This window comes from Leptonychotes weddellii, chromosome 4 (assembly GCF_054177405.1).
Source record: "Leptonychotes weddellii isolate Sample4059 chromosome 4, ASM5417740v2, whole genome shotgun sequence".
NCBI classification, from domain to species: Eukaryota; Metazoa; Chordata; class Mammalia; order Carnivora; family Phocidae; genus Leptonychotes; species Leptonychotes weddellii.
This window is the reverse complement of record NC_138372.1, coordinates 141028788-141053165: the sequence shown is the minus strand read 5'-3', so window position 1 is coordinate 141053165 and position 24378 is coordinate 141028788. Positions and strand designations below refer to the sequence as shown.

Genomic DNA, 24378 nt, shown 5'->3' with positions numbered 1-24378 from the left:
GAGAATGGCACAGTGTTTGCAGCTTCGAGATCACCCCCCTGACCCCACCCACCTACTCACTCTGCTTGCTGGCCGGTGCTCGGTCACTCTCCGGACCGGGGACATGCCTCTTCTGTGTCTCTTCCCTTGGAGGCAGCACTAGCTTCTGCCCCCTTGGCGGGGGAGGGGGCGTGGGGGGATGGGGGGGGCTCCTGGCTCTCAGGGGTGGCAACAGCCTTGGCCTCCTGGGCTGTGCCTTCCTCCCTCCGCCGTCCTTTTGCCAGAGGCACGTGTAGGATGGTTTTTATTGTGTTCACTTGGTCTGAGGAGTGATGGATCATGTGACTTACTTCTGTCAGTGAAGCGTGAGAAAAAGTGTCATGTGTCCCTGAAGGGCAGAAGTTTTATGAACCAGCCCCTGGTTTGCCTTTCCCAGGCTCTGTGACCACTGAGAATATGTTGAGACGGAGCCTCCAAAACACCGGAGTCCCTGGTCACTAGGATGAACGTGGAGCGTGAGTTACAAACAAGCACCACTGTTGCAAGCCCCTGGGATTCCATTGAACTGGTTATGGTAGACCTGCCGGCCTCGCCTGACTGACAGAGCTGCCCAGTCTGACTTCTTCCTCAGACTCCAGCTCTGCTTCTCCAGCTGCCTTCAAGATTTCGATCTGGCTTTACTTAAAGAAATGTAAGCCCAACATATCTACACCCACTCATCATTTTCCTCCCCGACCCTAGAACAGCCCTCTCTCCCTGACTTTCCTGTTTTGGTTAGTGGCACCAACAATCTTCTGAAGACCTAAACTTTATATAATGAGATACCTCATCTTGTCCCTGCTTTATTGTTCCCCTGGGTGCCTCCTGGTCTGGTCGTGGTCCCTTCATTCCTGGATTATTACCCCTCTAGAGTCATCTCACTGCTTCTATTTCCTCCACTTTATGATCAACTTTCTTAGTCATTGGCCATTCTTGAATGTGCTGAAGGTAAATATCTAGATCATATGATTCCTTTGCTCAACAATGTCAGTGTGTCCCCACCATCTGCTGAATAAACTCTCAATCCTTGATCTGGCATTTGAGACCTTATTTCCTCTCACCTCGACCCCCCTCTCCCATGACTCCTTTGCATGGATTGTACATGAGCAGGAGGTCACTTAGCTCACTATAAATGGGATACCTCTGGTGCTCTTAGAATTAATTCCCTATCTTTGCCTTTCTTCCCACATATGACTGTCAAAACCCAAGTCCACTTTCAAAATTCTGCTGAGATGCCACTTTCTTCACAGAACCTTCTCTGGTCACTCCAGCCAACAGTGGCTCTTCTCTGACCCCTGGGGCTCTTGCCCTGCTCTACTTCTTGCTGTCACAGTACTATCGGCAGAAGAAGTCTCATCTCCCCTCCCGGACTTTTCTCCCTAAGTCACCATATCCTGGACATCTGTGGCTTCTCCACAGAGCTCAGCTTTTAACTTTTGTTGTTTTTTTTTTTCATAAACTCTTTTTAAGTGAAGAAGCACCAGGACGTGACCTCAATTCACAGCAAGTTTGTGTGACTAAGAGAATTCATTTGGGAAGCTCACATTTTGATAAAACAGAGAGCTATAGCAAGCCTAGGCAATAATGAGTGTTATTGTTGTTTTTTAGTATTGTAAGTAATAAAAAATGGACCATCACTGGGTTATGAAATTTCATTTTATGTGAATTAGAGATATACTGCTGGTGGGGATAATAATGACCTAAATATTAGAAACATCTCTAGTTCACCATCATTAGCTTTTCCCATATAGTATATTGAAGAAATACTGCCAGACTTCAATTTTATACTTATGGCCCTTTATTCATGGCACAGTAAGTACAGGAAACGTAACTAGAATCCCTTAAATCTCCCTGCTGTCATTTCTTCCAGCGGGGGGGGGGCAGGGGGGATCATTACTAATGAAATGATTCCTTTGTAACCTTCTCCTTGCTCTCGGATATCAGCTTCCACCCCTACCCATCACCTCCTGGGATTGTGGATGACATCATGTTGTAAAGTAATGAGTGACGGAGGGCTGGTGACTCTCTACAGGAGGGAAATATAAACACAGACAAACATAGACATGAACTTGCTCTGAGAACTCTCCATATCAGTGGTTCTTACAGTGTGGTCCCCTGACCAACAGCACCTGGACACTTGTTAGGAATGCACATTCTTAAGTCCTTTCTTAGACCTACCAAATCAAAAACACTAGCAATGGGGTCTAAACGCTTATATGTTAATAAGACCTTCTTGGAGATTCTGCTGCATACTCAAGTTTGAGAACCACTGTTTTATATCATCATGACTGAAGTCAAGAGAACTGAGGAAATTTCCAGTATGGTCAGAAAATGTCTCTGGGTTTTGGGTTGCTCATCTGTTCTTTTTTTTTTTTTAAAGATTTTTTTAAATTTATTTATTTGAGAGAGAGAGAATGAGAGACAGAGAGCATGAGAGGGGGGAGGGTCAGAGGGAGAAGCAGACTCCCCGCCGAGTAGGGAGCCCGATGCGGGACTCGATCCCGGGACTCCAGGATCATGACCTGAGCCGAAGGCAGTCGCTTAACCAACTGAGCAACCCAGGCGCCCGCTCATCTGTTCTTAATATATGGGTTTCTTCCTGCAGTGACAGAATGCTCAGATTTGATGAAAGGATTGGTGTCATAACTTACCAAATATTCTGAATGATAGGTATGTTACAGTTTTCGTTTGACCCTTTGATTACATAAACAGAGACCCACTCAAGGTAGCTTAAGTAAAGGGGGTGGGGTTAATGCCAATATCACATAAAAAGATGAGTAGAATCCCTTGGACATCGAAGAAGAGGAGAACCAAAATAAGATAGGACCTTGGGCAGTCTGGAGCTGAAGGATGGTTCTGAATTCAAGATTTATCAAAACATCCTGGCAGAGCTTTATTTTTAGTCTTTTTTTTTTTTTTTTTAAGTAGGCTCACCGGGTGGAGCCCAACGTGGGGCGCAGAGCCCAACACTGGGCTTGAACTCACACCTTAAGATCAAGACCCGAGCAAGTGTCAAAAGTCAGACGCTGAACCAACTGAGCCAGGCGCCCCCACCCTGGCAGAGCTTTAATGCTACACCATGATTTTGAGGCAGTTATAGTCTCAAATGTCTACTTTTAAAAATCCTCCTACCCATTAGCTTCCTCTGTTTAATCCTGCTTTGGATCCTCCATCATTTTGGGTTGCAGGGATAATTCTCATTCTTCTTGTTCTAATGTTGGAAGATGTTGGAGTGCTAGACCAGCTAGAGAAGAGACACCTGTCGCGTACATTACACTTTCAGTTGTGAATTCGGAAAGACCATGTCTGAGGAATGAGGGCCATGTCCTAGGACTAAGTTCAGAACAGAAATAGACCTGCCCTAACAAAGAATGAAACAAGCCTGACAGGAACCAAAGCATCCACCAGTAAACTTAATAGTAATTTAAACATAAAGAGAAGCACACCTACATAAAATGTAGGCAAATTGCTAAAAACCAAATGTGAAGAGAAAAATCTTAAAAGCAGTCATACTGTTTTTTAAAAGAAGTTACAAAAAGAGGGAAAAACATGAAGTCTGACTGACTTTTCATCATAAAGAATGGAAGCCAGACAAGAATGAGATGACAACATTAAAGTTCTGTAACCCAAGGAAAGAAACTGAACACAGAAGTTTTTATCTAGTAAAATATGTATTTCAAAAATTAAGGTGAAATAAAGCTATTTTCAGAATAACAAAACTTAAGAGGATTTGTTGACAGCAGTCCTGTGTTATAAGAAATGCTAAGGGAAATCATCCGAGCTAAAAAGGAATAACACTAGGTAGAAAGTTGAATCTACAACAGAATGAGAAAATCAGAAATAGGAAATATTATCAAAAAATATAAAAGAATATCTTTTTCCTACTCTTAATTTGTTTGAAAGAGAACTGATCATTTAAAGCAAAACTAATACATTGCATTGTGGTGTTTCATTACTTGGAGAGACAAATAATAACAATAGCAAAAAGGATAGGCAAGGTAAATAGAATTTTGCTGTTGTAAGGTTCTTGTATTTTATGTGAACTAGTAAAATATTAACTCTAAGTGGACAGTAATAAGAATTCATTTGCCATCTATCTAGAAGCAGCCATAAAAAAAATCAATGCAAAGCAAATAGAGGAATTAAAATGGAATATTAAAAAGTACATTAATCCAAAGGACAGGAAAAAAGATAAAAGCAGATAGGATAAGTTGGCAAGAAATACCAAGATGGCACACTTAAACCCAGTCTTATTTTTTTTTTTTAAAGATTTTATTTATTTGACAGAGAGAGAGACAGCGAGAGAGGGAACACAAGCAGGGGGAGTGGGAGAGGGAGAAGCAGGCTTCCCGCCGAGCAGGGAGCCCGATGCGGGGCTCGATCACAGGACCCTGGGATCATGACCTGAGCCGAAGGCAGACGCTTAACGACTGAGCCACCCAGGCGCCCCTTAAACCCAGTCTTATTAATAGTGGGACTAAATGTCAATGAATTAAGCATTCCAAGTAAAAGGAAGAAACTATCAGAATAGATTACAAAGCAAAAGCCAGCCATAAACTGCCCTGAAGGAGACAGACACACAATTAAATAAACCAGCACGTACAGGTGAAGAGTAGAAGGATGGAAGCAGCAAATGTCAGAAGGCTGGTAAAAGTATTTCAACACAAAGTAAAATTCCGGACGGGGGATATTATTGGTGATAAAAAGATACTGCATAATAATAAATGATTTAATTCATCGGGAAGACATAACAGTCATATATGTTATGCAATTCATAACAGGTTCAGAATACATGAGGGAAAAAAACTGAAAGAATGAAAGGGGGAAATCGACTCACTTCCAGGCAGTTGCAGATTTTATTACCTCTCACTCAGGAACTGATGGAGATATTGAAGATTTTAGCAATAATATCAACTACCTAGACCTTATTAACATTTACAGAACACGAACACCACACCCAGCAACTGCAGAAAGAACATTCTTTTCAAGGGCACCGGGAATGTTTGCCAATAAGCAATATGACAGATAATAAAATATGTCCCATAGATACCAGAAGATCAAAATCTTGCAGAATTTGTTTTCTGGCCAAATTAGGATTAAGTAAGACATCAATAACAAGATACCTAGAAAATGCCCGAATATTTGGAATTGGTGCACTGTGGATGCCAATAGCAATCATAAAGTATAATAAAGCATTTGACCTGAATGACAATGAAAATGCTAGTCAGCTTTTGAGGGATGAAGCTACGGCAGTGTGTAAAAGGATACATATAACTATATGGATATTAGAAAAGAAGAAAGGTTTAAAGTCAATGATCCAAGCTTCTACCTTAAGAAATGAGACAAAGAACAAATCAAACTTGAAGTAAGTAGAAGGTAGGAAATAATAAAGAGCAGAAATCAGTGAAATAGAGAACAAAGAATATAGAAATATAACAAAGCCAAAAAGTGGTATGTTGAAAAATGTAACAAAATGGATAAACCCCTAGCAAGTCTGATCAAGAAAAAGAGAAAATTATTAATATCAAGAGAAAGAGTGGGTCCGTTATTTTAAGTTCTACAGAAATTTAAAGGATGGCAAAAAATATTAAAATACCCTTAGAATGATAAAATTCGGCAACGTACATGAAGTCAACAAATGGTTGGAAATCATAGCCAAAACTGAAAGATACTCTAGCAGCCTTTTATTTATTATTTATTAAACAAATTTAATTTGTAATCAAAATTTCCTCACAAAGAAAGTTCCAGGCCTAGCTGGTTTCACTGGTGAATTCTGACAAATATTTTAGAAAGAAATAATACCAGTTTTACACAAATTTACTCAGAAAATAGAGGAGCAACCACTTGCCAACTAGTTTTTCATGAAGCCTTCATAGCGCAGGTAAGGAGCCTGACAAATACCACAAAGAAAGAACATTAAAGACCAATATCTGAATACAGAAGTAAGAGTCCTTAACAAAACATTATTAAATCGAATCCAGCAATATATAAAGAAGATAATACCTCACGATCAAGTTGGGTTTCTTTCCAAATTTTTAAATGGCTTAACATTGGAAAAATCAATGTAATTCATATAGCACAGTGTGTGGGCAAAAACCATATAAACATCTCAATAGAAAGAGAAAAGGCTTTGACAAAATTTAACAGCCCTTTCTGACAAAAAGTCTCAGCAAATTGAGAATAAAAGGTAACTTTCTCAGTATGATAGAGCATCTACAAAAATCCTACAGCTAGCACAATATTTAATGATCAAATATTGAACCTTTCCCCACTAAGCCTGGAAGTCTTGGGCAGAACTTCCTGGAAAGCGTTCAAGCTATTTCCCCACCTGACTGGTGCCCTTTGCTATTCCCTCTTCCTCTTTTTTTCTGTCCTAGGACTGTTGATGTGATGGCAGGAGCTACAGCTGTCATCTTCTAACCAGAAAGCAACCTTGAAGAAAAAACAAACTACTTTCACTGTGGACTCTCTTACCTATGCTGAACACAGTTCCTGGTTAATACAAGAAATAACTTTGGTTGAGTACTTATTATATACTCAGTGGATTTGGAAGTGGTCATTTCTTTTGCCATTTCAACCCCCACAGTTCTTTGAAGTGGCCATTACGTGTCTCCGTGGCAGGAGAGTAAGCGTTTTGAAACAGAGTAAGTCAGCAGTAGATGGAAAAGCTCACCTCCTTCAGGCAACCTTCCTAAAGAAAATTAACCGATTCTTTCTCTACGTTCCTGTCTAGCATAACTTATCGAACAGCAGACATGTTTTAGCTATAGAAGCATACACTCTGGTCATATTCAGGGAGGCCTTTTGGGAGTCTGGAATGATGTCTTGCTCACCATGACGTTACTAGGGCTTGAACAGAATTTAAAAAATATATATATAAAACCATGTTTAAAAAAGAAATAAAATACGGAGAACATACTGTCTTGCAGTATATTGTTCAGGGTTTTCTTTATTAAGAAGACCAACTATACAGGGGAGAAAAGAGCAAGTGGCTACCAGCAGAGTTTGAGCACTGGGATGCCAAGACCTGGAAAATTCTTGCAATCTGAAGTCTCCCACCAGGACTGCTGCTTGCTGGTGCCTACCCTCATGTTCTAGGACCCCTGAGCCCCACCTTGTTTCATGTCCTGAGAACCTGTTTCATAAGTGCAAAATCCTGTGTTTGAAATGCAGCTGATAAACTGCCCAGCCCAGCAGATAAGAAAAAGACATCTGGGGGCACCTGGGTGGCTCAGTCGGTTAAGCTTCTGCCTTCAGCTCAGGTCATTGGGGAGACTGCTTCTCGCTCTTCCTCTGCCCCACCCTCTCGTGCATGCGCACACACTCTTAAATAAAAAAATAAAAAAATAAATAAATAAATAAATAAAACCTTAAAAAAAAAGAAAAAGAAAAAGATCTGGCTAGGCAGACTAGTACTCTGATATTTCCATATTAAACGAAGAGAAAGGAAAATAACAGACATATTGTAGGAGCCTCAAGGTATTCCCGCTGCGCCTTATCGGGTTCTAGGAGGAAGACCTTTCCATCCCTGTGCCTCTGTGGTCCTGCTCTCTGTGCGCGCGGTTTATGTCCCTCAGACTTAACTCCAGCCCACTGGTGTGGCTCTCTCTTCTCCGAGTGTCCTCTTAAAAGTCATGACCCTTCTTCACATTCAAGGCACACTCAGCTCTCCAGCAAGACCCTGGATATAAGTCTGTCATTAAAAGAAGCCTCCAAGTGTTTATTTCTGTTTCCATTTTGTTCCTGGTGCTCATTTGCATTCACCCAGTCACCTGCCTTGCTCCAGCTGGGTGTGAAAAAATGGACCACATTCTAGACAGGGAAAACAGATCAAATTTCATTAAGGGCTAAGTAGTTTGGGGGCCTTTTCTTTCCCGGTCCCCTCCTTTCCCATGCTCTTCATTCCCTCTTTCTCCTCCCACCCCCCCATTTCCTCTTTGGTACCACAAAAAAATGAGTGATAGGGTTTGAGGTTCAACTTTGAATGAAGAGTCACAGTATTTACACCTGAGAACTGAAATGAGATTTATTATGACAATAGAAAAGATAGAAGACAGAAAAGATGTGCCTATTAGTATCTGGAGATCGAGGACCCATCCATTTGGAAGAGAAATGATTCCTGGATATTTGAAGAGCCTGTCTCTTAGATCATTTTAAGACCTGAGACTCCGTTATACCTTATCACTTCTTGTGAGAAGGCTGAAGAACTAGATTTTTGATTTTGTGAGTTTGGGATTATTTCTCTAAGTATTCAGGCAGGCACCAAGTTGGTACCTAAATGTTGGCTAGATTGTCAACTTTGAGAGCTCAGCACTTGTCAGATCTCAGAATATTCAGGATGAGTCAATCCCCGATCCTATTCCCCCTTACCACCAAAGCACTGTTTTTTTTTTTTGTTTTTTGTCTGTCAGCACACAAAGTTCTTGGCTATAATAAGTCAAGAATGAAATAGGCAACATACACTTTCTCACAATTTCCAAAATTTCTCCAGCAAGAGCTTGAAATTTGCTAAGAAAGGCTTAGGTTTGTCTTGCTGCCATGCTGTTCATCACATCACAGATAGGGCCCAAGTCATTAGGGTCAGGGTTTGGGTACCCCAGTATATCACCAGGGCCCCTATGTAGTCTGTAGGGGTGCTCATTGTCTTTGGCTGAGCACCCAAAAAGTCTGTTGTCCCCAGCAGCCCACCAGCCAGACCTATGACAAGAAGGGAGCCCAGACTCCAGAGGTGAGAAGCAGAGAAGAGCCTGACCTATTTCTTGCCTAGGAAACAATCAGAGAAGGTGTATGATAAGGAACTCAGGGATCCGTCTATGAGGATTCTGAGGTCACCCTGCTCCCGTATCATGTTATCTTCCAAGAGCTGGGACTTGCTCTCCCATCACTGACTTTCCAGGACAGAGAGCCAGCCCATGTGCTGTGAACTCTCCCAGGGTATTGTTAAGGTCCTATCATTTGGATGACTGCCCAACTCTGTCTGCTAGCTGCTCCCTTCTGAGGAGGCCCTGAGCTACTTTGCTGAGATTTCTTGCTGGGGTCTTTTATGCAGCCCTGATGATAGATGACTGAACCCACTGGGGGCACATTCTTCTTTAGGGAAGATCAGACGTGGTCTGCAGGGAGCTCAGTGGGGCTACCTTCCAATCCAGCTTGGCCCGGAGGATCCAGAGAAAATAATGTGTCTCCTTAGGAGGACTTGTACCTTCGATGAGACAGACCAGCAAAGAACGAAATGGTTTTTAAGATCTTCCAATCAATTATTTATGCTCGTAATAGTTAGCACTGACTTTATACCACCCGTGGTTCTGTGCATTCTATACACAGTATTTTATTTAATCCCTATGAAAACCCAATGTACTGAGTAGCTTTACTTTTCCCATCTTGCAGCGGTAGCTACTGAGACTCAGAGAATATAAATGACATTGTCCGGACATCTGGGTGGCTCAGTCGGTTAAGCGGCTACCTTCGGCTCAGGTCATGATCCCAGGGTCCTGGGATCGAGCCCCGCGTCGGGCTCCCTGCTCAGCGGGAAGCCTGCTTCTCCCTCTCCCTCTGCCTGCCGCTCTGCCTACTTGTGCTCTCTCTCCGTCAAATAAATAAATAAAAATCTTTAAAAACAAAACGAAACAAAAATAAATGACATTGTCAAAGGGGAATAGTAAATAACTGGCAGAGTCAGGAACCAGTCAGTAGCGTATAATTTAAAAGAAAAACAACCCAAACTGGTTTGTGATGTAGAAGTCAGTCACTTACACTTTTGGGAGTAAGTCAGTACGGGCAGGCAGCTTTGGTGACTTTTCGACCATTCCTCTGTCAGCCCCTACAAGAGTGACCCCCATGTCCTTTACTGCTCCGTGTGGCGCCTCAATCAGGAGTTCCTGGGAAATTGGAGGTGTTGGCCTCAACAGCAGTCCTGTTGTTCAGGTTCAGTCAGGAACTGCTCAAGAGCTCCATCCTGAGCAGGGAGTTGCAGGGAGGGACCAGTGTGGATCATTTCTGAGGAAGTAGAAGGGCTTTTCGGGAGAAGGCATATAAGAAAGGCAAGGGCATGGTTATAATAGGAGTGTGTGAACAGCAAAGAAACAGTTCATTGGAGAAGGAGGTGTATATTGAATAATGAAAAGTAATCTGGGATAGGCATGGAGGACGGAGCCAAAATGGAGTCCTTGGAAATGGAAGAAACGGCGGTTTCCAAGAATGGAGAGAAGACTAGGTTTGGATTTGTAATAACTAAGCTCCCTTTCAAATTTAGAGCCAGGGAGGACTTCCATCAGAACTTTGCTGGGGTTTTTTTTTTTTCCAGTTTGAGGAACTGCCCTAGCAAGAGATGGAGAAACCCTCCCACCCAGAGCCCCAGGAGGGAAGCCAGTCTTTGGACAGGTTGTTACCCATCACGTTAGCACAAGTGTGTCCCCAGCTGCAAAGGCACCCTCCGCACCCCAACAAAGCTGAACTGACACGGCAACACAAAACCCACTTCACCCAGGAAATGGCAGAGTCTGCGTGGGGTTCTCCGGGACTCTGCTACCCATGGAGGTGACACTGACTCAGAAATCTCACTCAGTTCGCTCAGAGACTATGTGAGCTGCTGAGTCACTTAACAGAAAGCACCTCAATCCAGAACACCAGTCTGCCTCCACCCCGCACAGAATCACCACCTTTTTGAAAAGCAGCAACTTTTAATGATGTGAGCAGAGATCCTTCGGCACTTTGAAAACACTCTCTACTGAGGCCTATTTGCTAAGACCAGCAGGCTGCTTCTGTCACAGAGAAGTAAGAAAAGATGATTATTTCACTGTTTTGAAACGATGCGTGAGCTCAGGGAAAGCTGCAGGAGGCTTGGGGATGGGGAGAAGAGAAGTCAGAGGAAGCCGTGCATACAACGTCTGTAAAGAAAATGTTTTATTTAAAGTGTTAAATACCATCACCAGAATGAATTTGATTTACATTAGTTGGTGTTCATTACAGGACTAATCTGCCCTTTTTTTTTTTTTACCAACCGGAATTCCCTTTACTTTTAAAACATACTATGTACAGCAATGGTCCAGAGCAGCAATGGTCACTGGAATAGTGCTATTTACACGACTAAACCACAAGTCGAGGTGCAGACATGTGAAAATTAAAAAAAAAACCAAACCACCAACTTTTAAAATAAATACTGCATAATGACAAGTATGTACAAATATTCCATACAGTCATGTCCCTCTTATTAAAATTAGAAATAATTTATATAGGAATATGCACAAAAGAGTATGTGACTGCATCTTAGTATCAGGAAAATGGTAAACATTTATTCTAAGGGAGAGTATAGACACTATAGGTCTATTCAATCAGCTGTTGCTGGTACACAAGTGTCTAAATTATTTCCATAAAGTTTTATTCGTTCTTTGGACAACTTCACCTGGGCCCATCGTAGATCTCAGAAGGTCAAGACACAGTCTCAGTGTATTTCATATTGCACCACATAAAGAGAAGGCATTTTTAGTGATACTCATTTTAACTTTTGCACCATATCAAGCATGATAGTTTTTAATGGTCAGCATGGAATTTAAAAAGGAAAAAAAAAAAAAAAAGAAGAAAGAAGAAAGCAATTTTTGTGCATGGCCTTAAATGGTATGTATGTGGATTTCAAAAGTTGCTGCATTAAAATCAACCTGTAAAAATGTGTTATCAAAGTGTACATAAAGAAACAGAAAGTATGGGTGGCTTTATTACATTAACCAGTGACTTTTCCTCTTAACAGGGGAACTTAAGAGAAACTTGACCTTGCAGCACCACCCAATGGTATAACTATCTGTAAAACCAAAGGCAGGGGTTTGACCTTTGGGGATTTGGGGTGTAGACTTTTGGGTGATGGCATCAAAGAACTATTAATAGGCAGATTGACTTTCTTTGAGTCACCTAAAAATTGGAGCTTTAAAATTATTTGTTGCATATTTATGTTTACTATATTTCTTTAGAAATATAATTTGTGAAAAATTGTATTTTACTACAGAAAAATGAATTAATAAACAGCCCTGTGTTTCAGGCTCCAAATTTTTAGCAGTGTTTTTCTATTCACATAGTAAATGGAAATTGGCTAACGAAATTGCTATAATTAATTAAAAAACAAAACCTAAGACCTTCTAGAAATAATACTTTAACCCCTGTATGAATAATGCTGGTGCTAAAAACAAATTTATTAGACATTACAATGGCCACATGATTTTAGGATTTTCCTGTAAACTGAACTTTGAAGGTGAAAAGAAAAGTACCATGCACTGAACAATAAATTGCAAAAGTTCAAATATCTTCTTTACCAAATACGTGCTGACTTACTTTAATGTACTCCCAAGTCATGTTGCAAAATCCTTTTCAACATGCTTGAAATAGAGAAAGCTTAGTTTTTTTTCCCCCTTGAGAAATTCATAAATTCAGAAGCATCTACAGCTCTGAATCAACATGGGGTATAAGGAGTATCAGGTCAAAAACTTGTAATCTTTTAGTATAATGTTCACTCTGGTAGGGAGAAAGAAAATAAAAGATTAAAAGACGAAACAGGAAAAGTGAGACAGAGAAGAGGAAGAAAGATGTGAACAATTTGCACATATTGAACTTCATAAGATTTGTATATTTAACATGGAAATAAATTGAATATAGTATGCTTATTTGTCACATAAAGAGAATTTTAAGTATCTTCTAGAAAGTATTCTCATTTGTAATGTCTGCCAAAACACAGACTATGATTAAAGAATAAACATGGTGTGTCTTTGTACCACCCTGTTGCATTCTCTCCCCCTTTTAAAACCATGCAATAGTGAAATTTATTTTTAAAAATAATATAAATTGTTGAAAATGGCTGATTTTTATTCTTTTTTTTTTTTTTGCAAGTTGCAGCCCCAAGAAAATAATTTAAGTATTCAGCTAATCTGTGTCCATGCAAAAAAAAGTTTCTTTAATTTCATTCAGTACAGTGTAGCCACAGAATTTTGTTTTTCAGAGTCCGACACATCGTGGCCTTAGTGAATGGTGTGCCTGCTGGAGCTCTGAAGTCTGCCACTGCTCACACTGGACAGGCTGCTCCTGGTCACTGTGCAGAGGAGGGCTGACATCTGTCCCGGACCACTTCTTTGGTCTCCTGCTTTTCTCCTGATGCTTCCTAGGACTTCACTCCTTGACTCGTAACATGGCTTAATGACTGTATAGCTCCTTTCTGTGGCATAACAGGGCTTTGGGGTCAGAGAAATGAAGAAAAAGGAACGATAAAAATAGAAAGGTGCCATTGAAAAGGGCTTTTGTTGCATGAAACTGACTGATTCTTTGAGATTAATCCATGGCTTCAGATTGGACCAAAACTCGAGTGCTATTGAACTCCAAACCTGATAGTTCTTCATAACTCTGCTCTTTCACCTGAGGGCCATCATTAGGGCACAATGTGTGCAACTTCCTCTGAGAACACAGGATCGCTTTGTATCCCTAGAAACAGGCTCAGAAGACACAACATTAAGCATGCAGTGTTACCAGGGTTTGCGACCTGTGGATTTTTTTTTTTTTTTTTTTTTTTGTAACGCTGGTTGCTATGACAACAGTTTTACAGCTGCTATGAACGAGAGTAAGAAGGTCCGGTGGAACTTTCCAGAGAGGATTGGGAAGCTCTTCTTGTCAGAGGGGCCAAGGTTGGATCTACTAGGGAGGAAGGGGGGAAAAGTTTGAACCATCCAATCACCATATTGGACAGCTCCAGTTCGTCTAAAAGTATCTGGGCCACTCCCATAAAGGATTTGTGATCCATGCGGCCATAATCTCCCCAGACAATGATCTGTGGGCACAATAAAAGGAGACGGAGGTCAGTATAGTTATGTATATGGAAACTCGCAAACTAAAATACATTCGGTTAATGTGCTATCATCAAACATCAAGTTAAATAGCTGTGTTTTAATTGCTGGGATAGTGGTCTTTATCTACTAGAATCCAAAGACGCATGAGGAAAAGTGTACTGGAGTGTTAAGATCCTAAGCAGTCCCCGGAGACTGGAGTCTGTGTGTGATGGGGGTTGGCAAGTCTCTAGTTCACTGGAAAGGAAACAACAGTGTCCGCAGCTTGGTAGCATTGGCCACTGCTTTGACGTTTCCCAAGAATTTCAGCTGTGAGCAACGGAAGAGAATGCGGTAAGACATGTGGGTCCAAGGTCTGAGTCCACGAAAATACTTTCTTATGTAAGGGAGAAACCATTCAGTAAATACCTGTAAAACCTTCCCTTGGGGACTTTCTTCGAAAGATAATAGCTGTTGGTAAAGGGGTTCCAGTGTTTTTCTTGCCACTTTTGTTTTCTTTTTGGCTATGCAGACTCCGTTATCCAACAGATACACCTTTACATATGGTGCTTGGGAAAGAACACACAGAGGGGAGGGTTAAGTGACGAGCCACGGTTATGGAATACCCAACTCACAGGTGACATCTGCAACAGCTTAGTTTTAGGCCAAAAAAGCTAGCAATCAAAAGTCATTCATCTTGGGCGCCTGGGTGGCTCAGTTGGTTAAGCGACTGCCTTCGGCTCAGGTCATGATCCTGGAGTCCCGGGATCGAGTCCCGCATCGGGCTCCCTGCTCGGCGGGGAGTCTGCTTCTCCCTCTGACCCTCCCGACCCTCCGCCCTCTCATGTGCTCTCTCTCATTCTCTCTCTCTCAAATAAATAAAATCTTAAAAAAAAAAAAGTCATTCATCTTTCCACATGATGTCAAAATCATTAGATAAATAATAGGTACCTATCAGCCATTGAGGTAGTTTTGGCAATATTAACTCAGAGGCTACTCTGAGTTGATTACTACTTCACCATCAAATGGTTATATAGATTTAAACACAGCATTAAATAAGGTGAAATACTTCCAGTCCCTAATAATATTCGAGAGAGGTCTTACTCAGTCTTTCATTTGTCAGTACTTAAATCTAAGTAAACGTGCTTGTGACAATATCTTTTCATAAATAAATTAGAATATGAACAATACAATTTCTATAAGTACTTATGTAATATGATTATGTAATATAAATAATATAGTATACATTTTTATAAATAACAATCATTTATTTATTACTCAAAAGGGTTTATTTATTGATGGCAGCATGGTTACAAGGCAAGGGTGGGGTTTGATGTAATATGTTCACATAAGCTGGGAAGAGGCAACTAATTATGAATTGCATGGCTTGAAATGTATCTGACTCTTCATAAAAGCATTTTCATGCATGTGCAAATTATGGTATTCTTTTTTTTTTTTTTAAAGATTTTATTTATTTATTTGACAGAGAGAGAGATAGCGAGAGCAGGAACACAAGCAGGGGGAGTGGGAGAGGGAGAAGCAGGCTTCCTGCTGAGCAGGGAGCCCGACGTGGGACTCGATCGCGGGACCCTGGGATCATGACCTGAGCCGAAGGCAGACGCTTCACGACTGAGCCACCCAGGCGCCCAAAATTATGGTATTCTCTATAGCACGGTGGGGTAACTAGCTCCAAGACCTTTGTAAACACAATTGACTTAATCACCCTGCAAGGTTGTACACATTATCATTTAGAATTTCTGCAAGGACAGGGAAGTTACGAAATTCAAAATTACACTTCAGTCAGTGGAGGTGCCAAGGTGAGAACCCAAATTTCAGAATCCTCACTAACTGTTCCACGTATCCGATCTCATGTTCTATACGTCTCTGCATACGGTATCTGGACCCTGTGTCATTTTCTGTGGCTCCAGGCACCTTAGATTATGACATTTCAGTATGAAATGTGTGACACCGCAATACAAATTGCTAACGGTGCTTCTCTTTCTTTGTACACTGCAGGAAGTAAAAGTTAGTCTAATTAGAATGTCCTGTATACAAAGGCTTATGCTGCTTTGGAAACCTGTATCTATTTTTATTCTAATGCAGAACTTTAAGAATTCCCAAGGAGAATTTTGAAGCTCCAGATAAAGTAAAGAAGAACACAAAATATCAGCTAATAAGAAAAAGAAACTCTTACGTACCTGTTTATTTTGCAATGGTTTCTACTACATACGTACTTAATAAGGTTAACTTAAATTATATAACTTAAATTATCCCTACCAGACCACCCTCACTGCATGCTCACTTAGGATAACCACACAAACTACTACAGATTACAGACTCACGCATCTATCTAAAAACAAAGTTTTTGGCATTTAATCAAAAACAAAATCTCTGAATTGAAAAATAGGCATTGCAGAAAATAGAAGAATCTCTTCTGTTCTTACCTGGCAGTGTCTTGGAACCTGGTTTTACGACAAGGCCACGAGCCCGAATGATTTCCACCTCCAACTGTCCCTTTTTGTCCATCATTCCTACCTGAATGTCACCTAACGATGTGTGAGGAAGAAAGAGACAGGCCTTAGTGTACAAACACAGTAAGAAACAGGCTTGTGCCAAAGACCCTGGTTTTATATCATTTCATCATTTCCCATATATTTTCCTAAATTCAAATATATTTAAAATTCTATCAATGATCTCTTACTTTAAAAAGCATATCAATTAACCTGGAAAAATCAGTTAAAATTTTTTTATTGGTAAAATAAAAATACTTATTCCTGCTGACGATCTGTTGAAGATCCCATGAAACTAGAGAATGTAATTTTCGATAATCTAAAGGAGAAACAGCGAAATCACATGACAGAAATTCTTACCCATTGCAGGTGTAGCCAGAGTCTGGCGCCCCACGAGCTGGGCAGGGCCAAGGCCATCCAGGAAATCGCTGAACTGGCTATCAGAGGCCAGGCGGACACCAGGGAAAATCAGACTAAAAGCAAAATAACACATGGGATTAAACCCTCAACCTATTTACTTTCAGGCAGCTCGGGTTTCCCTCTTGCCCCTATCCGGTACTACCATGATTTTGCCACTTATATTAACTGGATCCCAGCACCCCGCTCCACCTCCTATGGCTCATCCTTTCTTATTCTCTAGCAGCCCATGTATGTCACCAGAAGCACCTGTCACACAGTATTGTAGGCTGCTGGGTCTGTGTCTTTCTCCTCCTTGTCTGGAGGGCATGGGCTGTGATTTCTATCAGTAGCACTTGGTACCTACTGAGCACTTCACAGCAGGCATCATTGGATTTAATCCTCTTAGCGGCACTAGGAGATAGATTCTATTATCCTTGTTTTATAGATGAAGAAACTCTTCTAGATCATTTCCATCAGTACACAAACATACTGTTATTCTTCCACCTTAAAAAAAAAAAACAAAACTTCTACCTTAAAAAAATCCCTTTCCTAACGCCACTTCCTTCTCCAGTTCCCACCCCATTTCTCTACTCAATGCTCCTTGAGAGAGTTTACTCTACAGGCTGTCTTCAATTTCTTTTTTCTTGTTCTCCCTTGAAACGCTATTCAGTTTTTCCTTGCTCCCTTGCTTGCTTGATTTTTCTCCATTCTACCCAAATTTCTCTGACCAAGGTTACCCGAGGGCCACATGGGACACCCAACTGCTCATACTCAGCACTTGTCTGATTTAACACATTAGCATCAGCTGACACAACTGAGCCCTCCCTCTTCCTTGAAACACTTTGTCCACTTTGCTTCCCAGACCCTCTGGTTCCCTGATTTTCTCCTCTTTGGACACTCTACCTCAGTCTCCGTCACTGGTTCTACCACTAAATATTGGGAGCTCGATCCTTTGACTTCTTATTTTTTCTGCATGCCCCAAACTCCTTGGTAATCTCATGCAGTTTCACGGTTTTAAATGACATCTTTGTTGATTTGGCCTAGTTTGCCATCTCCAGCTTGGACCACAGACCTGTATTCAATCTGCTTTGTCTACATGTCTGCTTGGATGTCTAATAGGCAACTGATACTCATTTTGTCCCAAACTGACTCCCAATCTCGAAACAAATAAAAAGCCAAAGTCTGTTCCTCTCAGGGGATTCTCATCTTAAATGGCAACTTCATTCTTTCAATTGTCCAGCCTTGGGGTGGCCTTTCCTCTTTGTTACAGACTGAACCCTGTCCCCCCACCAATGCATATGTTGAAGCCTTAACCCCCAGTATGACTGTACATGGAGATAGGGCCTTCAAAGAGGTAATTATGGTCAAATGAGGTCAGAGGGTGGAACCCTAATCTAATGTGACCAGTATCCTTACAAGAAGAATAAAAGACATCAGGGGTATGCATGCACAGAAGAAATACCATGTGAGCACACACTGAGGAGGAGGCCATCTGCAAGCCAAGGAGAGAGGCCTCAGGAGAAACCAAACCTGATAACACCTTGATCTTGGACTTCTAGCCTCCAGAACTATGAGAGAATAAATTTCTGTTGTTTAAGCTACCCAATCTTCAGTATTTTGTTAGGGCAGCCCTAGCAAATGAATACACCCCCTTTCTCTCATTACTCATATCAGATGTATCAAGAAATCTTATCAGCTCTACTGTCAAATGCATCCAGAATCTGACCTGGCTAATGCTACCACTGTGGTCCGAGCCTTTATCTTCTATCTGCGGTATTACTGAACAGCCCTCTGAATGATCCCTCGGTGGCCAAATTTACTTTCCACCCCCACAGCAATCAGAATGGCCTGTTAAAATTCAAGTCAGGTAATATCAGGACTCTGCTCAAACCCTCCATTGGTTTCTGGCCCCTCTCAGAGGAAAAGCAAAGTCCTCACAACGCTATTATAAAGATGATACGAGCTGTCCACCCCTGCCCCCATCTTAATTCCTACTCTTGCCCTTCTTGCACAGTGCTGCCCTCCCCAGTGTTGATGCCAGGCAAACTGCTGCCTCCAGGTCTCAGCACAGCTTCAGCCTGGAATGTTCTTCCCTCGAATGTCCACATTCTTAAAATCTTTACCCAAATACATCTTTTTCCCTGTCTACCCTACATGAAACCCACACTTACCCGCTCTCATCTCTCTCCCTTTCTTTCTTTTTCTCTTTAGCACTTATGGGACCTAATCTACTATTTTATGAATTTTCCTTATATATACATATTATCAACTTTTCTTATTTATTGTCCACCTTATCTATTAGACTGGAAGTTTGGTGAGGGTAGGGTTTTTTGGTTTTTTGTTTCTATTTTGTTCACTGATATATCTCCAGCCCCTAGAACCATGCCTGGAATACCTAAGCACTTAATAAATACTTGTCAAGCAAAATCAGTTAATTAAAATGACCCTGAGAAAAGTTAAATAATTTGCCCAAGTTTCTACAGTACTGAAAAACAGATGAGAACTTAAGCCTATGTGAGTTTAAGGCCCATGGTCTTAACCACTAACTGATTTTGGTCGCCTTGTACGACTTATATCCCCAACTCAGCACAGTGCCTAGAACACTGGAAGGTGTGGAAATACTTGTTGAATGAATTTACGAGTATTCAACCCATTTTTCCCATAAAATACAAACATCTGGGGTGCCGGGGGCACAGTTGGGACATTTTTGTATCCCTAACAGTATCTAACATAGCACTTTGCAATGCTGAAAGCTCAGTGCACATTCATTTTTCAATTGCTTCCATCTCTTTTAAGACTTCCTTGATTAACATCAAATCTGTTTGTTCCCCCAATCTAAATCCCCAAATATACAGTTAATCCAAGTATTTTAATTAGTATCCCATATAACCTTATTGATAAATGTATGGAAACCATGTACATCTTCTGTATTTACATACTCATGCTAGACAAATGTTCCCTGTGGCACATAATCAATACTCTGCCTCATGTCTTGCAACATGTATATTGTCCAAACATCTGATGCTTCCATGCTGATGACAGAGTGAGGTCAGTAAACCCCACTTTCCTCTATTAACCTCCTTTATGCACCCATCTATGGATCTGTGGTTGCTGATTATTGTCAGTTTGTTGGTGACAGGGCTACACAATCTTGACAAATGCTTTAAAAATATCTTAGCTACAGCTGATTCAAGAAAAAGCTACATGCTAACTACATGAAGGAAAGGCTCACCAACTTACTTTGTGGCATTCCATCTATGTGAACTGCCTGTTACTTCTTGGAACGAAGTATGAGTCAAGTATTCTACAATTTTTGGTAGTAACTCTTAAGAGCAAAGATTGTGGAAATTAGCATTGTTCACATGGTGTGGCATGAGTGCTTATTCTTTCTGTGTTTCTATATGTTATTTCAAGCCAGGGCAAACTTTTATGTGCATGTATTGTGACGGTCACATTTTAGCGTCTTGCTATTAAAGCAAAACACTTTATCACCAAACCTATTTCCCTTGATATAAAAGGCCAGATATGCCACATTTCTCGGTGGTAGGCGAGCAAAAGTTCTCTTCACAGCAAATCAGCCAGTGGAAATGAAAATGGCGCCCTCAAGAGTGTGAGTTAGCTTCCGGGAAAGCACAAAGAGAGAGGAGATGGTCCCGGCAAGGCACAGAAGAGACACATCATGGCTGGCCTCACTCACTTTCCTTCTGAGCTGTAGCTGTTCATGCTGCCGTCAGTAGATTCTCGGCTCGCCTGGCGAGTCATCCAGTTCCTCATTTCCACAGCCAGGCCCGTTTCCGTGCTTCTCTGGACAGTGCTCCGTAGCTTTTTACCTCCTGCTTCTGCACAGACAGAAAACAAGAGGCATGATAGCTTTTATCATCACCATCTGGTAATGAAAAATACTCAGCCAACGTGGTGAAGGTCCTCAGATGGAAAGAACTGCATAAAGACAAAGTGCTCTTATTAAGGAGACACAGAGAAAAGGTATTTCAAACAATGTCTTGTTGAATGGGATGAAAATATTTTTAAAAAATCTTCAAGAAGCACAAAATACCATTGTTTTATTTCCATTTAAAGCAGTGCTCAAGTTGGTTACAAAAGGAACAAAAAGGTTCAACCCAAGGAAAACAAAATAAGCTTTGTTTCGCTGTAATATTTCAATACAATGTTAATTTATGCCCATCTTTTTCTTTTTCCTTTCTTTTGATCATTTTGAAATGATTAGGCCTTGACTTTATTTCCAAAGAACGGGTGATGAGTAAACCTCAATTCTAGCCTTAACTCTTACACAAAAACCTGATTTTGTAAGGTGATCGATATTAGAAGGCAAAGAAAGCCATACAAGGGAGATAACCTGTCTGATAATAGTTTCACATCTGTTGGTAACTTTCAGAGAGACTCTCAAAGGGAATGCAAAAACCCAGCAATGCCATGTGAAAAGAGCTTTCTAATTTGGGATCATGGGTAGTCATATTCAATAGCTTGAATATGAGATTTACTTACAGAAGCCAATGAGAAGACCAAACAGGAAACTGAGTCAGAGACCACAGATGTGACAGAGTGTAAGAAATGCAAGTGATTTGGAGAGGTCAGGGAGGAAGGAGCTTGACAGAGGGAGGGGAGTGGGATTTTAGCTGGGCTTGAGAAATGGGCCCAATGGGACCTAAGAGGCAAGAAGGAAGTGTTTTGGGTCAAGGGAAGGGCCTGGACAAAGGCATGAAGGCAGGAAAAACCATGTGCAGTTGAGGGATGATGCAAATAACCAGATGAAGAGTAATGGTGCGGGAGTGTCAGACAAGAACCTGGGCCCAGAACACAAAGGGCCTTGCGTGCTGGTATGTGGAGTGGAGACCGCAAAAGCTGGAGCAACAGGTGACAGTCCAAACTATTTGTCTTAATTTACTTCTTGTCAGGCCTAAATATGTATCTACGTTGACTATGCATACCATTAGCTTTTTGGGATACGGTAAGCTCTTTTAATGCCTGGTATTAATAATTTCATTTTAGATCAATAAACATTTGCTGATATTGACCTTGACTTCTTGAAATTCCTCCTGCCACACCTCGTATAATATTTGCTCACCATTTTGAAACACTGCTTTAAATTTCATCTATTCTCTACTTCCAATCTCAATGTACATCAAAACGCCCTAAAAAGTTTATATCAAATATAAGTTATGACTGATCAACAGCTCAGTTCCATAATCTAAGGCTGATATTTTAGAAAATTGATAGGAAACATGTTGTACTGATATGAACTATAAGAGAATCTAAATTATCCCTTATTGATGAGGGAAGGCCCTTCTTTACAGAGAAATATTAGTTATATTTAATATATGTTTAATACATTTAATAAGTGTAAAAGGAATGATAAAAATTTAAAATGACTAATTTGCAACCTTCAGTGGAATAAATGATTCAGATAAGGCACATCGTGGATGTTAACAGCATTAGATGAAAGGATATTCACATGAGCCCCCCCCAATAAAAACAAACAAAAAAATCATTCCCAACAATTTAGTTCTACTTGTTAAAGGTAAACATGGACTTTAACTCTGGGAGACCAACCAACTATCACCATCTTTGTGTGTGTGTGTGTGTGTGTGTGTGTGTTTTATTTTTTTTATTTTTATTCAGCACTGTATCTTGGAGATCCTTCTAGACAGCTAATCACCATCTTAATCAAGTGATCAAACTTAGAAGCACTAATAGTGGGGACACCATAGGTACCTCCTGATAGAAAATAAATAGTGCCACCTATCAAGTTAGTCTAGACAGAAATATACAAACTGTTTCTAATTTGGTCTTTGGAACCAACTTCTAGTTTTCTACAACACAGAGGACAGAGTAAAAGATAAATGACACAATAAAAAAAAAAAAAAATCAGACAAATCCAGAACATGGGGTTTTGTTCAGGAGAACTGGCTTAGTCTCTTTAAAAAGTTAATATTGGGCGCCTGGGTGGCTCAGTTGGTTAGGCGACTGCCTTTGGCTCAGGTCATGATCCTGGAGTCCCGGGATCGAGTCCCGCATCGGGCTCCCAGCTCAGCAGGGAGCCTGCTTCTCCCTTGACCCTCTCCCCTCTCGTGCTGTTTCTCTCTCTCTCTCTCTCAAATAAATAAATAAATAAAATCTTTAAAAAGTTAATATCATGAAAACAAACAAACTAACAAGGTAGGGGAATTGGTTCAGATTTTAAAATATCACAGAGATGTAACCATTAAATGCTATGAGTTGGCTTTCTTTTTGGGAAAAAAACAAAATAGAACAAGAAACCCTAAAAGCAAAACACTCTAAAAGCAATTTTAGGACAAACAAGGAAAATCTGAACATGGGCTGGATATTAGGATAAGAACATTGTTAATTTTCCTAGGTAGATAATGACATGTACTATAAAAAATTTCCTTATCATTAGAGATACATGCTGAAGTACTTAGACCTGAAGTGTTACGTTGTCTGCAATTTACTTTCAAATAGTAGAGCAGAAAATACACACACACCCAAAAAAAGAGAAAATGTTTTTAGAAAAAGAATGGGGATGAAGAAGAGGCCACTGGTACACAGAAATTTAATATTCATGATTATTTGATGGTGATCTCCAAATGGCCACATCCAAAAGTCATACAGTTCTGTGCAGGTGTGCACCGGAATCATGGAAGGTGCCGGGCTGTCGTGCAGGAGCCCGGCCAAGGGCTAGGTCCTGGCCTGTCTATGGGGCTGTACTGTTCTCTTCCCGTGAAGAATGCCCGTGTGGAAAATCACCTCCAAGTGAGCCGTACCACTGCGGGGAGAGCTGGAAAATGTGGAATGAGGATATATACAGGAGATGTAGGACTTTCAAAGGAAACGAGATTCCTAAGTTGTCAGGACACAGAACCTTCTCATTTCACATCTGACTCTGCCGCAGCAAGAGTGATGTGAAAACCTGTTAATACAGGGTGATGAGAACCAGCTACCATTTGTCAAAGAATAACAATACAATGGACGTGTCATCCTTGTGTTTACAGACCGCTTTCTACCTGCATTCTCTTCAGAACTCAGAGTCCACGGGCCCTGGCAGCTTACACAGTGAGTGACACCACTGAAGTTTATACACAGTTCCCCGACTCCAGATTCTCCGCTATTCGCTGACTTGGTGTCAGAATACAGCCAACGGGTAGCCCGTGTGGTGAGCTCTGTAACTGCACATGCAGGCCCCATGAGCAGCGGCGGGCCGGGGAAAGAGCAGAGCACAGGGAAGGGCTCCGGCCCTGGTGTCAGACTGTTTCTCTTTGAATCCCCACTTAACCATAAGCAAGCTGGGTGACACTGAACCAGCTACTTAGCCCCTCTGTGACTCGGTTTTCTCAAACTGTGGAATGGCAAAGACAGTAATGCCTACCTCATAGGATTTTTGTGAGGATAAGAAAAATAATATATATATATATTTTTAAAGATTTTATTTATTTGACAGAGAGAGACATAGCGAGAGAGGGAACACAAGCAGGGGGAGTGGGAGAGGGAGAAGCAGGCTCCCCGCGGAGCAGGGAGCCCGATGCGGGGCTCGATCCCAGGACCCTGGGATCATGACCTGAGCCGAAGGCAGATGCTTAATGACTGAGCCACCCAGGGGCTCCAGAAAAATAATATATTTAAGGTACTTAGGATAGTGCCCTGTA

At 41.1% G+C, this 24378-nt stretch overlaps 1 protein-coding gene across 37 annotated transcripts in view; it reads right to left on the bottom strand.

Moving 5' to 3' along the window:
* Positions 1-10871: 10871 nt before the first annotated feature.
* RIMS2 (regulating synaptic membrane exocytosis 2) overlaps positions 10872-24378 on the bottom strand; it is a 577313-nt gene continuing 563806 nt past the window's right edge. For 16 of the 37 annotated variants that reach the window (XM_081816349.1, XM_081816342.1, XM_081816343.1 and 13 more), the window contains 5 exons: positions 20418-20559; positions 16682-16794; positions 16256-16357; positions 14241-14380; positions 10875-13816 (listed from right to left, as the gene is read on the bottom strand). In XM_081816349.1, coding sequence (XP_081672475.1) covers positions 13598-13816; positions 14241-14380; positions 16256-16357; positions 16682-16794; positions 20418-20559 — 716 coding nt within the window. In that variant the 3' untranslated portion in view covers positions 10875-13597. Of the gene's footprint in view, positions 13817-14240; positions 14381-16255; positions 16358-16681; positions 16795-20417; positions 20560-24378 lie in introns of all 37 variants that reach the window. The other 21 variants (XM_081816375.1, XM_081816379.1, XM_081816377.1 and 18 more) reach the window with 3 other exon arrangements.